We start from the raw sequence: 16,879 nt of genomic DNA, 5'->3' as shown, positions 1-16,879 counted from the left end.
AAAAAACAAAAAACATTTATATTTACTGTTCCACATATGATGATATGATGATGACTTTCATGCAGAAAATAATCGCATGTTTTTTTACCTTTATAATTTTTTTATTTACTTTTAACTACATAAACTCTTTTTTTTTTTTTTTTTATTTATATTTTTTTTTGGTATTTTGCTTTGCACTAATGTAACATCAGAGTTCAATTTTTAAATACATATCCAGAAATTCAGAGCAATTATACCTCCAATATATTACCTTCAGAAGCTATCAATATTGATATATTTTTAATAATATATATTGATATCCATCCATATATCACCGCGTTGAATTCTGTAATCATACTGAGCTCATCATAATGATTCTTTGGGTCTCATTTGATTATGGGATTTATTTTTGCTTCTTATATCATTATTTAAAAAAATGATTCGATTTACATCATTTTTTAAGGGATAAGAAGACTTAAACTTTCTATTTAGAAACAAAGAAAGTTCAAAATACTGTAGAAGCCAAATCTATTCAGCTCTGTCTCTCAACTCTAAATAAAAAATATAACTTTATTATCTTATTAGCTTGTTTAAATCGAAATAAAAGTAAAGTATTTGTAATGCAAATTTTGGTGTACATTTGAAAAATTACCCCCCGGAAAAATGGCCGATGCTACTTTCAATACACTTAAGCATCAGTATTCCAGCAGCACAACTAGAAGTCGTACATTAGCGTTTGCGGAGGATTGCCGAAAACGAAGGAAAGTCTTGGTCAAATCGCTTTTTAAACTTTTAGCCAAAGCCGAGGACAGCGCACGCAATGCGAGAAGAAATGAGACAATTCAATCTATACAACAGTGTAAAAATTGGTTGGCTGATTTCTTGAAATCATTGCAACAGACGAAACAATGCTTGGTTCAATTTGGGCCGGTGTCTTCAAATATTGACATTATGCCGCATAACACAAGGACCGGGCGAATATACATTGACAATCTAAGGAAGTTAATACGTAGCTATAACAAATATCTAGATTCTAGCCATCCCAGGGCGCATAAGGTTAAAATGAAAAGGAAATTTAATAGAATTTTGACAGAAAATATGGAAGTTATGCGATTTGTTATTGAAATGATGGAAGTCTTCATCCGTAAAGGTACTAAAATAATGAAACAAAAGAAAGGAAGTTCGGATTCATTCCGAAGCGAACCGCTAATAAAGATGTTCAAATCACAACGCAAACAAACAAAGTCCCAAGAAAGTCGGGATTATAGCGATAACAAATCTGAGGATGAAAATCACAGTGTTTGGTCATCCGCAAAGGTTGGGGCATCAATTTATGATTTACATAAATCTATGTTACTTTCGGGAAATAGACCACACATTTCGAATCGGGACAAAAGGGTACGTCTTGAAAACTATTATAAAGTAATGAAGAGAAAAGAAAAAATCTCATTAGGTTCCTTTGATGAACCGATGCTTGGCGGAAAAAAGCCCATGCTAACGCCGTCTTTCATTAAGGGAACCGCATTTGCGGATCAAGTTGACTTCTATTCAATGGAAAAGGCAGCCTCTATCATAATTACCTATTTATTTGCTAGCAAAGCTGCGCCCTTTGAGATAATAACCAAAAATTACCTTGAGCCTAGACCAGGTGACGAGCAGCTGGAGGAAGTGTGGCGGGATTTGATTACTGAGCATAATCGGATGATGCTATTTCCAGGCAAGCGTAATCTTTCCCAAATGCAAGATGAGCTCACCACATTTTATTTAAACAATTTGCAATTGGCGCTCCAATCGCAGCTAACTAACCAAACTTTGCATAAAAGCTCTAAAAAATTGGCTGGCATATTCCATAACAATAGGAATTTTGTTTTGGATATTAAACAAATGCCACTCGGGAAATTAAGTTTCCACCACGTGCTCTGTGACGCACAGATGAGAAAACTAAGGAGATCGCTTTATAACCCAGATATTCCGAACTTGCTCAAGCTGCTTATAGCGGAAGAATTGCCCAGGACAAGGTCGACTCTAGAGCTGTTGAAACTGTATGAAAACGACCCGCAGCATTATAATATACTTCTAATGTCGTCCGACCATAATATCACACACAAGGGCGCCAGTTTGTTGAATTTTATTGAGCACAAGTTTGAAAATTTAAAGGATAAGTTAGCGCGCCAAAAGAGACGTAGTGGACTAAAACTCACTTGTACTAATCCGGATCGGAGTGTCAACTCTGAAGAAAAGTCTGCCTCGCCCATCACGAGAAATGAGTTTGTTCTAGATGACGAGTACTGCAGAGAGGTGAGAGAGAAGTGGGTGAAGTACTTCGCCCAACAAGAAAAAACGCCAATAATGCTTCATCTCGAAGAGGAACGTCGGAAGAAAATAGAGCGCGCCAAAGAACTGAAAGAAGAGCGCAGGCTTCAGAGACTGGAGCTGGCGAATAGCCGCAGGAAGAGCAGACCCATTACGGCACTCTATACCTCACCCCGTCTCACCCATCGTATGCGAGAGGCTATCAATCGCCTTGCCGAAGAAGCGCGCCTGACTCCTGCGGAACTTGTAAATCTGAGTCAATCCGAACCAAACGCTCCGTCAAACACTTCGGTTGCATCCAGAGAGGAATATGAGACTGGACCAACACTTGCAGATATCATTCTAAACTCGGAGTCAATGACTAGTTGCTGCAGCAAATGTCGCGATCAGGCGGATATTGTGCATTACGGCCCGGTACTCGAAAGATTCTTTCGCACGCACGATGCGATAATAGCTCATGGTAACAATTACTGTAATTCACCAGATGAAGATACAGATTTCCATGAAATCCAATATAAGGAATGAAACCCCAATACTCACTTCAGCTAAGAAAACAATATGTTCGTTAAGTTCTTAAGACAGAAAGTGTATTTATTTTGCTTTGAAAACAAATCATTACGAAAATCGATGTACAAATTATAACACAAAATAATTATTTACAGATAAACGTCTTATTTATTCTAAAGACCCATGCAGTATAAAAAGTTATCCCGACACCCGAAATAAACTCGTCTTAGGCTCTCAATGTGGCACGGCGTTGAAAATAGTTCGCCGCCCATCTTATTCATCCATTGTATGTGACCATTGCCTAGTTTTGCTACTACAATGCGTCCATTCGTGGCGCAACAAAATACTAAGTTCTCATTGGCCTCTACTGTTAGTATGGTGGGCGTGGCGTATATGGAGCTGCACACATCGACCTTCCAATGAAGCTCAAACGAGACATGCATTGACGCGTCTGTCTTGCAGCGCAGACAGTACAAATGATGATCGATGCAGCCAAACAACACGAATGTGTGGCCCATGTCAGTGGGCGGGGCCTTGACTACCAGCGAAGAGAATATATTGCCATCAACTTCATGCGTGGCCAACTGAAAGATGTAAATATGAAATATGTATATATACAATTTTATATATAAGATATATATATATAGTATAGAAATATATATTCATGAGCTCACAATTTTTCCGCTATTTACATCACAGGCGTGCACTCGTCCAGCTACCTCGGCGCAGAGAAAAATCGTGGCACTCGAGTCCAGCAGGACGGGAGAAGCGAAAAAGGGCTCTTTGCATTTCTGCATCCACTTGACGGCGCCATCCATGAGTGAGACACACGCATATCCACCATCTAATGTACAAATTATCACAGCTTGTTGCTTGCTCAACTCGAGTGGGGAGGCAACAATGGCCTTTTCCCCTATGCGCATGCACCACAGCACCTGTTGTCGTTCGGTTGAGAGGCAGAGAACATTGTAGTCCTCCGCATAGCTGCAGACTACGATGCGCTCTCCATCCGATGATAGGAAGGGCTGTGATTTAATCATGCCACCGACATCTACGTTCCATAAAAGATCGCCAGTCAACGGATTGAAGCCATAGAGGCCGCCATCGTAGCATCCCACCATGGCCAGCTGCTCGCTAAGGAATGTAACCTTGCACTCAATGCGATCGGGTAACTTAATTCTACTATACTCCTTTCCCGTCACTGCATCGAGGGTGCGCAGCTGCTTCGAATGGGCGCCCACGCACACGTATCGGCCCTCGTACTGCGCCACCGGTGAATCTATGCACTTGTAGAAAGTCTTCTTCCAGTGGCACTTAAAATGCAAAGACGGTTTCTCGAAGCGAGTGATGATCAAGCCTACGGTGCTTGAGCTGCTGTCCTCAGTTGTGCTCACGTCAGAGCTTGGCGGTGGCTTGATGGGTTTCACTTTGGTATTGTGGGTCACCAGCTTGGCTCCATCTAGGAACTGCAATATGCTGCGCAGCGAAACATTTTCGTCTAGCAGCATTTCAAATAGATGTCGCTGCTCGTCGTCAATGCACATCTGCAAACCAATTTCGCGACACAGAGTAACGGCATGAAACGAGGTGCCGCCAGCATGACGAAAACTCAGATCATATCCGCTGAGATTAGATTGCGAGCCTGCTGGCTCCAGTCGCTGTTTCTTCTGACTGCCTTTATTTTGAACGTCCACGCATTCAAGCCTGTCGTGCAGAAAGCTTCTGAGTATGTCTTGAGCGGGCTGCGCTAGCAGTGTACACTCTTTGAGTAGCATCATCTTGTCCAACTTGCCGTGTGCATTGCATGGAAAGTGTTGCAAATAAACGAATCTGTCCGGTTGTTCAGCCGTCATTAGCTTGGACAGCATATCAAAAGTCTGCGCTCTCTGCTGTATCTTCGTCTTAGGCTCAAGACTTCGAATACAACAGATAAGTTTCTGGAGTTCATCGAGCCATAGACATGTAGCCAGTTCGCTGTGATGCAAGCATGTCTCTATCTTGCGCGTAATGAGCCCTGCAAAGGATGTGTTTAATATACTTGAATATCTTATTTAATTGTAATTTCAATTTGCCATACCCAGGCTGATTCGTGTACCGGCTCGTTTAACTACATCATTCGCGCGTTCTTCATAGACTATTGAGCCATCGTCAAAGCGTCGTACAATATCGCCCGTGGCACGATAACAGACAGAGGAAGCTTTATCGTTGCATTGGTTTTCTAGATCATCAATCTCTGGTATGTAGCAGCGACGTGTGGCGCTGCCTAGCCAAAGCTCGCCACAGTCTGCATTCGGATTGTTTCTTTTCGACTGAACATGGATGCGCAGCACAGTCTCATCGTCGATGGGCGTGCCCAAAGGTACGCGCTCGTGCAAAGACTGTAAAACGTGCATCAGGCTCCAGCACGACACCTCCGTAATACCATAGATGTTACAGATTTGTTTTTGGAATAGCACCGGCGGGTCTATCCAGGTGGCCAGCTCTGAGCTAGATGGAAACGGTTCGCCGCCAAGTAACAACACTCTAAAATTACAGGGCACTTTAATGGAACCTTCGATTAGGTGGATTGACAAATGGGTATCGCGCCAGCACCTACCTCAGAGTACTGGAACTGTTTAATATCCTCTTCCGTATTGCATTCGCACCAAACTGTCGAAAGAGTGAGGGCGTCATTTGCAACACGGTTATGCTGGGTGTGGTCACACTTGTCGGAAAGAGGTCGTTCAGAACCCGATTGGGAGACTCGCGCATCTCGTAATGAGTGAGCAGGACAGCGGCCCCATTTTGCATAGCCAAGAAGAGCTCCACAACCGATGGATCAAATGTGCAAGGTGTGCCCAGGTAAATGATGTCAGCCATTGATATATTTAGTTTTAAACTATGAGAGATAGATAAAATTAGTCGAAATAAGACTTTATGAAAAGCTCCCAAATCTTTAGCTCACCTGAGTCCCACTATATTTGGTGCAATGCATTCATACGGTATATGAACTAATTTCGGCTCTCCTGTGGTCCCAGTGGTTGTAATCGTATAGCACATATTGGATGGCAGTGAAGTCTTTGCCTGGGGCGCAGCATCACTGGATGTGGGCTTCAATTTGAAGAGTTTGTACTCGTCGTTGTAGGCGAGAAAGGTGTCGAGCCTTTGAAAGTAGACAGTACCAACGGGCATGTGTCCGTTGACTATCAGGTAATCAATGCCAGCCCGGCACATCTGCACGTGCAAGGTTTTGGACAGCATCATTTTGTCGTTGCAATAGAAATGGCATTTATGATTCAGTATGCTAGAATTTAATAGGAAGATTAAGGGAAATGCAGCAAGCACGATTCGCAATCGCAAACTCACGCAAGAATCAAAATGCATGACGAAGGTGAATGACTTGCGATGCGCAAGGCAATGCCGACGCCAGTTGGAACTCTGTTGCGACGCAGTCGCTCCAAAATTGACTCAACGTTGGTGACGGCTTTGCGATAGCTAATGGACAAATCCTGTGGCTCCATTCGTTTTATTATGAAGGGCACATCACCGAATTCTCGCAGCCTTCGAATGTCATAAAGTTTAATGGATTCACCCACAATCGTAGGCTCTATGTCAATTTCCGACTTGAACTCGATTTCCACTGTAGTCTCCGATTCCGAGTCTTGTTTGTGCTCCATGTGCTGCTCTAGTTGACTGTTGCACTCGGTATCAACTTCAAGCTCAGTTTTAATTTCCACAGCTTCCATTTTGCTTACTGATTATGATACCCTATAATGCCGGCGCTTTGTGAATATTAATAATTATGTCTCAGAAGTAAATTTAACTGAATTTAATATTCTTTTCTTTACTCACGTCGAACTCTTCGATTTGCTGGTCTCAATAATTTGCAATACATTGAAATTTTATGAAATTATAGTTAGCTTCAAGCTCATTTTAAAAAGATTTATTTCGCTCGCGATGGTCAACAAAATCAGCTGCTTGTTAGTTTAGAATAATCGATACCAGTTATCGCAGTGAAACGACAAACAGCAATACAATACACATATTCATCGAAAACCTGTTGCGCTTATCGGCGGCAGATTCACACATTTAAATAATAAAGTGTAACTGTCAGCTGACACCACAGCTTATTTTAATTCAGATTTATATGTTTACAATATAATGGCAAATAAAAAAACTTATTTCTGAAACGAAAAATATTTTAGAATGCAGAAATATACTGTGCTTCCTGCAAATGTACCTTCGTAAAAGGAGCATAGCCCAAAAAAAAAACTGTCTTAAATAAATATAAGCAAATCGAATTAATAGGTAACATATATATTTCACATAAATTTCCATAAAACAATGTCTTAGTGGAGTCTGTAGTTTACACAGATAATAGTTTGAAAACTCGATTTACGTAAGTACGTAGTTAGATATTTGCTTCTCATGATTTATTTAATTTTTTGTTCCTTGTTTTTCCACTGCGTGAAATAAATTTCTCTTAGCTTATGTAGGCAATATTATTTGTTTTTAAATTGTCGAGAGTTAGGTTTTTCTTATCGTTTGGCATTGGCATCAAATCTGTTCCAAGTGAACGTCTGCAAATAACTATGCATGTAAAATGCACTAACAATAAAATTATTCAAAAATATTCTAAAACAGTAATTGTAATATAGTTATTCATTAAACTTATCCATATCATAATACATTAACTGAATTCTGCCACATATCTACACAATTTTTTTTTTTTTCAGAATATTAAGCATTTTGCGTTGTTTCATTCTCTTAAATACCGACAATTTGTATACATAACCTGAGTTTAACATTATAATATATATATATATATATATATATATATTTATGACTGTTTCTTTGAGTTCACAGCAAGCTGATCTTTGCTCAACCTTGTATATTCTTGTTGCATAGTGGATCGGCAAAGTTCGATCAGTTTGTCCATATCTTCCTTTTCATAGCCCTCCGTTGATATCTCGGGCAGTATTTGTATGATAGCGTGGCCTGGTCGGAAGCTTTTCTTTTCCTCATCGTAGAACGAGTATTTCGATACAACCACAGGCTGTATCGTGCACTTGCTTTGAAGCGCAATGTGGAATGAACCCTTTTTGAATGGCAACAGACTATCCTTGGAATTACGAGTGCCCTCCGGAAACACTAAGATCTTACAATTCCGTTCGCGTATAGCGATCGCCTCCTTTTGCAGTGAATTAATTGAATCACTCTTGCGCGATCGGTTGATGTACAAAGTGCCCCAGAGCCAGGCGCCAACGCCAAAGAAGGGCATGTACAGAATTTCCTTTTTGGCCACCACAGTGGGCCGTCCTATCACTGGCCACAAGTAAGCCAACACGCAGAGATCCAAAGCGCTTTGATGGTTCATAAGCACGACACTACCGTGTTCCCTTCTCACGTTCTCCACACCACGCACTTCCATGGTAATGCCCATTAGCTTGCACAGCTTTCTGAAGAACCAGGAGGGTGCTCTGTCGGAAGAAATAAAGAAACATTAGACACGAAACAGATGTAAAGCTATATAGCTCTTCACTCACAGTCCATTTCGATAGTCTCTCGGTCGCAGTATCATGAAGGGAATGCATAACAGCACAATCGCACCAGCTCCGAACATTACAATAAACATTCTCATCTGATAGGGTGCCTTGGCCGCAACACTCAAGATAAGCGCAACGACACAGGCCAGGCCAATTACTTCACAGGTGCAAGCCATTTCGTAGGTTAAGGCTGAGGGTGACTTCCAGTAATGCTGCAAAATTTTGATAGTATACCACAATGGTATAATTTAATTAAATTTAGATATTCAAATTTATGAAAACAAAAACTAAGTCGACTAACGAGCTCATGACAATCATCTAAATTGTTTTCGGAATATATCTACTTAAGATTCATGTCCCATTTATATTAATATTAAAATTTAAAGGCTGTAATTAAACTAAATTTTTTTGATTTTGATACCCTATACCCATGATAGTTTTGAATCTGTGTGGAGGTTTGAGATATTAGACTATTTCCTCATACGAATAGTCAGTTAACTAATATCTAATAATACTTTTGGGTATACTGGAACTCACAATTCATTTCATTTGACAATATCCTGCATTTTAGCTATATATGTACATAAGGTTTCTGTTCATTTGGTTTCATTTCGGTATTGATATAATTAGGTTTACAATTTTGAAACTAGCTTTCACGCTGATAACCTGAACCCATTGAAAATAGGACATCAGGTATAATGGTTCTGTTAAATGTATGTAACAGGCAGAAAGAGGCGTGGCAGACTCCATAAAGTATATATATTCTTGATCAGGGCGACGAGCTAGGTTGATTTGGCCCTGTATGTCTATTTGTCTATCCTTCCGTAAGTCACTCGCACGTCGAGTTTGTTTCTAAAATCGACCACTCACATTTTGTTGTTATCGAAAATTAAGTCTTTTCTTTGAGTTTTTATGCTTAGCTGAACAAATTTCTTTTTTTTTTCGATATATTTCTTCTAAGTATTTCTTCTATTTCCTCCATGTACATCCTCTAAGTCTTTCCTGCAAGTCTTTAATGCTTTGCTGAACGATCACACACTTTACTTCATTTCACTTCACTTTACTGCACTGCACGACTGACCCCCACCAGGCCTGGGCGACTGAAGAAATGCTGAAGCTGCTACCCTTTATATAGGGCGGCTTCCACTGGGAGTCTAAGTCGCCCTCAAACGTCGAGCTCGAGGCCAGGTAGGAGTCGTTGCAGTCGAGCTTTAAATAACCAATGGGAACACTCTCTGCTGCTGCAGGAATTCTAGCTTCGTTTTACTCAAAAATAAATAGCAAATGAAAACTGCTGCAATCATATACAAAGATAACTTAAGTGATGCTCTGTAGTACTTCTTCGTTCCTAGCTTTTGTTAGACAGACAGACAAAGAGACAGACTCTGAGATAGAGACGGACACAGACATACAGACAAGCGATACACACATCCATAAGGGATGCTATATATATATATTAAATATTATTAGATGGCATAGGCAGCATGTTTTTCTGTTCTATAGTTCTCTTAAGGACTAGGGCTCTCAAAATCCCTACTCATTATACTATGTATAAGCCCCATGCAGGGTATTTAAATATAGTGTTTCAATGTTGTATTAGTATAACATATAAACATAAGTTGGAAATTGTATTATTTATTACATTTTTAATATTTCACTGAGGAATATTAATGAAACCATATCAAACTGTCTCGCAATAAAGATACCTATGAACATTAATATTCTTTTTTTCCGATGAGTGCTCGGCAGATAATGTCTATATAAAGTCTAATAACATTGAAGGCTTCACTTCGATTGATTAGCCGGTCTGCAGTATCCAATTTATGTATGCGTCAATTCGAGCACAGTTAATTACTATAAAATATAATGATATCGTTCTAGCTAATTCGATTTGAAACACTTCTGCTACCAGATAAGAAATTAACTGGCAACGCAGGTGTCTATGTAAACATCTATTTATGTATATACGCTATGCCTTCATAAAAATTGCTTATTTAATATGGTCTTTGGCCGTACCGCTTTATGGACCTCCTCGCGCTCTTGGCAACTGGTTGTAACGAATCAGAGTTATTAGAGAGTTTGCTCCGTAATTATTGTTTAGCCTCCGCCTAGGCACGTCCTAAACAGTCGCAGTACCGAGCAGAACTAAGAGCATATATCATTTCAGGTAACGCCTTTAACAGCAAAATACACGCTGATTAATCGCAAAGAGCTTATCAGATATTACGAATTTAATGGCAAGTTGGATCAGGGCGCTGAACTTTGATATTGAGCTCATATGTCTCATTGGATTTCGACATGTCCACTAGAGAAATACTCTTTAAACAAATTCGACTCATTTAAATGCATTAAAAAGCTTAACACGAGCTTTATGTAATTTATTCTCGTTCTCTTTTCTTCCTGCTCTCTGTTTACTTTTTGTCTAAGCTTTAGCTTTGAATATGATATTTTAATTTGTGAACTAGAATTTTTAATTGTAAGTTTGATCCAAGGCGTACATTGGAGTGAATAACCCCTCTAATTTGTATTACTGAATATTTATAGTGTGCTCTTATCGTTTAATCACATGTATTGCTTTCATAGGTCAGAAGTACTCCTAGTCAATCAATAATAAACTTTTCTATATATAATCCAAAATAATACGTTTGTTTAGCATTTATAAACTTCGTAGGGGTTCCGTTTGCCTTGCATTCTATATAGATTAAAATTTGTTTATCTGGATTATAAAGCTCTTTAAGTAGTTACTTGACATGAAAGCTATAAAATGTAATCAGAATTCCTTCAATTCTTAGTTTCTTTTATAATATTTTAACTTCAATTTAATTTGATAATTTTATCAGTAAGTATACCCATTATATTCGATTTAAGAATATCAAAATAGCTTAAACATTTTATCATTGATTGATTGTTAACTTTATTTTTATACATATGTTTCAAACGGCACTTGAACTTTTATTTTAGTGTAATCTCTACGTCTTCGTCCTAATACTTTTAACGATCGAAACGGTAAATGTGTTCACGGTCTTTCTATCTCTATAGCAACAAAGAGATGGGCGCGTGCTGGACACTCGTGCACACGTCACGGAATGACACGACACATAAAATATAATATTAATTTATAAACAAAATTTTGTGGGCAATACGCTATACAAAAAAATTCTCTTGTTATCTATGCTTACACTATTAGCCATTAAATTGGGTCAAAAAACTTCCGGTCGAATAAATAGTGTTTGAATCACGAAAAATGGAAAACGCCCTACTATAAATCAGAGGTCGCATCAAATTTCATTTACTCAAAGCAACGTAATGATAAGATTATGGCGTGATTCAATCTAATATATGTATGTTTATGTACAAGCATATATACATATATGTATATGAACATGCATATATTTATACAAATACTGCCTAATAATAAGGCACTCAGCGCCAATTTGTCATATACATATTTACAAACAATTTCCATGTTCGAAGTCAACGAGCACGAGAACGTCAGCTGGTCTACACTAAAAATCTGGAAGAATATATTGACACAGTCAGATCAGACTGATTCACTTTAACCGTCTAGAGTCAGGAAAATTTGAAATCTAATAATTTTAATTGACTTCTCGTCTTGCCCAGCTAAGCACGCATATTACTAGATTAGTCTCGGATCGGGTGGCATGTTCATTTTCAACAAAGCATCAAATTTTTATTCTGGGTATACTGTAGACTCTTCCCTAACTGTTCGCTTATTTGCGATGATATTTCCGATTGTAGATAATGTATAATGTATATATAATGTATAAAATAATAAATTTGATGCTGTTCGAAAAAAATTGACTATCTATAATCATCTATTTAGCGAAAATAAACAGTAGTTGATTATAGGAAAAAAAAAAAAAACATGGCAGATAAATATCAAAATATTATAACTTTAAATATACTTAAATAAGGATTTATAAAGATTAAGATAAAGATAATTAGAAATAAAATAGATTTTAGTGAGGATATCAGGTGATTTTTTTTAAATATATGTATGTTTGAAGGTCACATTGTTACTGGTAATACTCGTTTTCCCAAAATATTTTAAGTAAGCATATATTATTATACTGATATAAAAATACGAAGTTATGTAAGCCTTTTGATAGTACTCAAAAATTTGCTAGTCCCTTCTTCGAATAATAATGGTTTACTAACCCCAGAACGGTTTATAATCCTTTGACTAAGAGTTTGTCTCTTGTGAACTGTTTTTATATATTACATGCTCAATTCAACTATATTAATAATTCAATTGTTTTCATCTAATTAAATAAAATTGTAGCACGCAATATAAATAATAAGTGGAATGCCTAAAGTATTTGTTGATACAGTAGGAATAAATAATGACAAGGCTGAGGCTAAAAATATAACTGCGTGCATACAGTGGTTCCCAGCTCGAATGAACCCGTGGATTGTATATCAAAGGGAAATTAGCTTTGCTCCTATGTTATGGCTCATCATATCTGCGTACCTATGTATGTACAAAAACTGGTTCGAAACCTTAAAGAACCATTCATTTGCATTCCATCAAATTTAAAGCGCTCATATGGTTGGGTTCATTTCAACTGCGAGTCACTGCTGGCGCTACAGGGTAGGTAGGTCACCAGCACACGAAACAAATCTACAACCGCCGCTAAGGACATTGAACGGTAAAGGGGGTGGCTAGCTGGGGAGAGACAGTGCAGGGGAATGTAGCACATGACGACATACGCATTGTCTAAACATAAGACAAAATGAGTGCGCAATAAACCAATTGTTTTTGCCAGGATACTTGGAGCGTTCGAGTGCACACACACGTACGTATATATGTATGTATATATATGTACGTACGTAGGTGTGCGCTAATATGTTTAACGAATATTAACTAGAAAAACACTTTCACAGATGGGAATCACTCATGAACTGCTGGGACATTTCCACTTACTCTGTTTTTAGACTCTGCAGCTGGCTAAATACAAAACTCGTCCACTGCGGATTTTCACCTGCTGCTTCTGCTGGCTGCTATTGTTATTGCTGTTGCTTTTACTTGTAGCTGTCGATGTCCGAAGTCGGCATTTGCCGTTGCTATTCCAATTGTTTTCTATCGACACAAACTGTAATTGAACACAGTGCTGTACAACTAAAACTCAAACAGTATTTCACATGACACGCGAGCCCTGTGAACACTTTAAAATTTGGCCACTTGGTACTTGGTTTACACTTAAGAGGCAATTACTAATATGACCGACCGGTAACTATATGATCGTGTTGCCTGCCATCCAATACAACTTCTCACAAACACTTGTGTTATTCAAATGCCAGTAAACGACTAGTGAATTAAATAAACTTTCGCATGCTCTTTAACATTTTTCAATGTGTGTGTGCGCGCGCAATTGTGGAAAGTAGAGGCGTGTGCGTGACCTTCATGCTCGTGCCCATTTATACGTCTCGTGCAATCTAAAGGCTCATATCGACTGCGATGGAATAGCAGACATTGAACAAATCAAATTACACTTCACAGATTACAACGTCTAAACTCTGTTCTTGGTTAATTATTAAAACAATATTTTGCTAAGCGCATAAAATAATATTGTATTCAACAAGTGCTAAAATAATTAAAATGTTTTCGTCACGCGTCCATCTCAATATTTACTATTGTACACTCACATACACAAAGAGAAGCTAAGCCAGCCCTCGTCCTACCGTTGAAGCCGACAACCCCAAGGCATTTGTAAGAGGGAGATAGAGAGTATTTCAACAATTTAAGAGAATATGCGTAGTGTATGTTTGGCATACATTCATGCATTTATTTCTACATGCATGGACATTTTTTGACAGTTACGTTTTAATTTAATATAATTCGTACTTACGAATGTTTGTAATTCGTTTATGTGGTAATAAGGTTTAATATGATCTATAATGCAAGTACACGTTTTTCTTAATAATATTGAAATGTATACTGAAATCTATAATTGAGATAATTTTGTATAATTATAACAGCAGTATACTGTTTTAATACAAGACTTCGCCAGTTTTCACATTGAATGGCAATTCAAATGGAACGTTACCATTGGGTGTATTTCAATATACGATATATAATTTGCGGTATTATCGATTGGGCAAAGTTTCCATACACGCTTGCATTTATCGGTAGTTCGGTTCGTAATCGATGGACCTACTCATTCAGCACTGTTAAGAGTTTGTTTATTTCTTTTATTAACTATGTGTATGCTCAGTGTTTTCATATTGAAATTATAAGAAACTTATTTTAAAATGTTATCATGTTTTGAATATATGAACTTAGTATTGAATTGCTTGCTTAAAGTTTACCAAGCTTAAATAAAACAAATAATTTTAAGATATTCAAATTTACATACCAGGGCTGGCATATCCCAGAACATGGTTTGGTTTCTGTTAAAAGCAGCACGCCACTGTGAAAATGCTTGCAGTTATGTTACATATTATAATTCGCGTTGCCGCTCGTTAGTCATAACAAAGTGATAAAAATGCTAAATCTAGGCATAGAAGAGGCAGTAGCTCCTGCCGGGGATAAAAAACATGATCGATCTGGTGGCACAGAAGCAATGCCATGTCGTCTATGCCATTCCCGTTCAGCGCTGACAAAAGAATCGCCAAACATCTATGAAGCATCTGTGGAGTTTATTAACGAAAATTCCGAGAATGAAAGCGAAAAGCTGCTGATTGCTGATGTGTGCGAAAGTGTTTGGGGTATAAAGTACAATCGCCATGAATTCCTGCCGGAACTCATTTGTGAGAATTGTTTGGAAATGTTGAAGGACTTCTATGAGCAACGCCGTTCCATGCAACAACGTGAAAACGGTCTGCAGCAGGATTTAAAGAACATCATTTCCCTGGACGCCAGATATCGACCAGGGTTAAATGGCAATCCTGGTGTATTTGAGTTTAAGGAGGGTGAAGAAGGTTGCGTCATTGTCGACGTGGATCCGGATCAGCTGTGCGAAACGACCGATGATGAGTTCATGGGCTCCGATGGCGAGGCCGAAAATGAAGATGAGGAATGGGACGATGAGGATGAGGAGGAAGCGCCAAATGATGAAGATGTAGAGATACCACTCGGCATGGACGCAGCGCAAATGGCACTCATGCAGGCTCATCTCTCAACCGATGCCGTTGTGAATGCCAATGCGCATCCCAAGAGTGCGTTCCTCTGTCAATATTGCGACCTGGCCTTCACCTTGCAGCCGGATTGCCAACAGCATGAGCTAACAGGACACGATCTTGCTGCCCCATATATCTGTAACTACTGCCAGCAGCGTTTGACGACGCGACCGGCATTGATAGCGCACATCAAGGAGCTGCACGACGCCGAGCGTCCGTATGTGTGCGCCCACTGCAACAAGGGATTCGTGCGACGTTCAGACCTGAAGAAGCACACTATTGTGCATACGGGCGTGCGTCCCTTCTCGTGCCACGTCTGCTCCAAGAGCTTCTCACGGAACACAAATCTAACCAAGCATTTGCGCATACATAGCAGCGTGAAACCCTTCGTTTGCCAGCAATGCCCTCGCTCTTTCCAGACGCCCCTTGAGCTGATGAAACACAGGCGCTCCCATGCCGAGGTCAAACCGTATCAGTGTGGTCGTTGTCCCGCCTCATTTGCACGCAAGGACAAGCTCTCCATGCACCAACACGTACACCTAAAGCGCGACGCCGAGCAGCAACAAGGTGTGCGCATGACGATGCCACCAGACCAAGTGCAGCTACCACTGCATCCTTACGTTGACAACGATGCAGCCGTAACAGGAGCAGGAGCAGCAGCACAGCCACAGACGCAAACACAGCCGGCGGCGCCGCCTTATTCGTATCCACCAGTGCAGGCAAAGATTAAGCCATCATCGAAGATGTCACGCAACTTTCGCTGCGATGTCTGTGACAGGGGATTCCAGCGAGAACGAGATCTTCAGCGTCATCGAGCGCTGCACTTGGACAGCCTGTTTGCATGCAAAATTTGCGGACAGAACTTCAATCGGCGCGAGCAACTGCAACGCCACGAGCTGGAGGTGCATGGCCCCAACTATACCTGTCCGATCTGCTGCATCAACTTCCTGCAGCAGAGCGAGCTGCAGACCCATCTAAAAGTGCACGAGCTGCAGCATAGCGTGGCCAAGAGCACCCAGGAGGCTCTCTTAGCAGCCTCATCAGTGCCGCTGACTCATTCAATGGCGGGGGAGCAAGCCGGTGCTGGCAAGCCTCCCGTCATACCGGAACCGGTGCCCATGCCCAATTTGAGAGCTGCGGAATTGTCATTCTACAGCAATATGATACCGACGATGAATTTGGGCTTTTACAGCGAGACACGACCCGAGGAGCGCAATGGAGTTTGATAATCGAGTATATAGGCTAAGCGAAAAGAGTATTGATTGTAATAAACATTGTAATTGAGCCAAAAATTTTGCTGCAAAAGTTTCAAATAAATTATTCTAATAACTATGATATACTCTGCTTATAGTTTTGTTATTTATAGAGCTTGTTGATAAGGTTTACTTTTTCATTGATTTGTTTATACTTCCACA

At 39.6% G+C, this 16,879-nt stretch overlaps 4 protein-coding genes across 7 annotated transcripts; 2 read left to right on the top strand and 2 right to left on the bottom strand.

Moving 5' to 3' along the window:
* The first annotated feature begins 485 nt into the window (after nucleotides 1-485).
* LOC6576936 lies at nucleotides 486-2,951 on the top strand. Its single transcript, XM_002002880.4, has 2 exons — nucleotides 486-1,377; nucleotides 1,433-2,951. The coding sequence occupies exon 2, from the start codon at nucleotides 1,450-1,452 to the stop codon at nucleotides 2,815-2,817; it is 1,368 nt and encodes a 455-aa protein (XP_002002916.2). The 5' UTR covers nucleotides 486-1,377; nucleotides 1,433-1,449; the 3' UTR covers nucleotides 2,818-2,951.
* LOC6576935 (beta-alanine-activating enzyme) lies at nucleotides 2,858-6,785 on the bottom strand. Of its 2 annotated transcripts, none has more exons than XM_015165427.3 (7): nucleotides 6,631-6,785; nucleotides 6,145-6,560; nucleotides 5,744-6,082; nucleotides 5,396-5,677; nucleotides 4,877-5,322; nucleotides 3,474-4,813; nucleotides 2,858-3,383 (listed from the first exon to the last, which is right to left on the bottom strand). In XM_015165427.3, exons 2-7 carry the CDS (start codon nucleotides 6,522-6,524, stop codon nucleotides 2,973-2,975), a joined length of 3,198 nt encoding a protein of 1,065 aa, XP_015020913.1. In that variant the 5' UTR covers nucleotides 6,525-6,560; nucleotides 6,631-6,785; the 3' UTR covers nucleotides 2,858-2,972. The 2 variants fall into 2 exon arrangements, with proteins under 2 accessions (XP_015020913.1, XP_002002915.1); XM_002002879.4 differs by having other exon boundaries at nucleotides 6,145-6,546; nucleotides 6,631-6,784.
* A 387-nt stretch (nucleotides 6,786-7,172) lies between these two features.
* LOC6576934 (1-acyl-sn-glycerol-3-phosphate acyltransferase alpha) lies at nucleotides 7,173-14,213 on the bottom strand. 3 transcript variants are annotated; one of them, XM_044008709.1, is made up of 3 exons: nucleotides 14,195-14,213; nucleotides 8,325-8,536; nucleotides 7,173-8,258 (listed from the first exon to the last, which is right to left on the bottom strand). In XM_044008709.1, the coding sequence occupies exons 2-3, from the start codon at nucleotides 8,498-8,500 to the stop codon at nucleotides 7,619-7,621; spliced, it is 816 nt and encodes a 271-aa protein (XP_043864644.1). In that variant the 5' UTR covers nucleotides 8,501-8,536; nucleotides 14,195-14,213; the 3' UTR covers nucleotides 7,173-7,618. The 3 variants fall into 3 exon arrangements, with proteins under 3 accessions (XP_043864644.1, XP_015020912.1, XP_002002914.1); XM_015165426.3 differs by lacking the exon at nucleotides 14,195-14,213 and adding an exon at nucleotides 13,270-13,704; XM_002002878.4 differs by lacking the exon at nucleotides 14,195-14,213 and adding an exon at nucleotides 10,341-10,455.
* A 491-nt stretch (nucleotides 14,214-14,704) lies between these two features.
* Nucleotides 14,705-16,801, top strand: LOC6576933 (oocyte zinc finger protein XlCOF28). Its single transcript, XM_002002877.4, has one exon. It carries the CDS (start codon nucleotides 14,831-14,833, stop codon nucleotides 16,688-16,690), a length of 1,860 nt encoding a protein of 619 aa, XP_002002913.4. The 5' UTR covers nucleotides 14,705-14,830; the 3' UTR covers nucleotides 16,691-16,801.
* The last annotated feature ends 78 nt before the right edge of the window (nucleotides 16,802-16,879 follow it).

The sequence above is a fragment of the Drosophila mojavensis genome, unplaced genomic scaffold (assembly GCF_018153725.1).
Source record: "Drosophila mojavensis isolate 15081-1352.22 unplaced genomic scaffold, ASM1815372v1 contig_36, whole genome shotgun sequence".
Taxonomy (NCBI): Eukaryota; Metazoa; Arthropoda; class Insecta; order Diptera; family Drosophilidae; genus Drosophila; species Drosophila mojavensis.
Note: the sequence above shows the minus strand (reverse complement) of the source record. Positions and strands in the feature narration are given on the sequence as shown.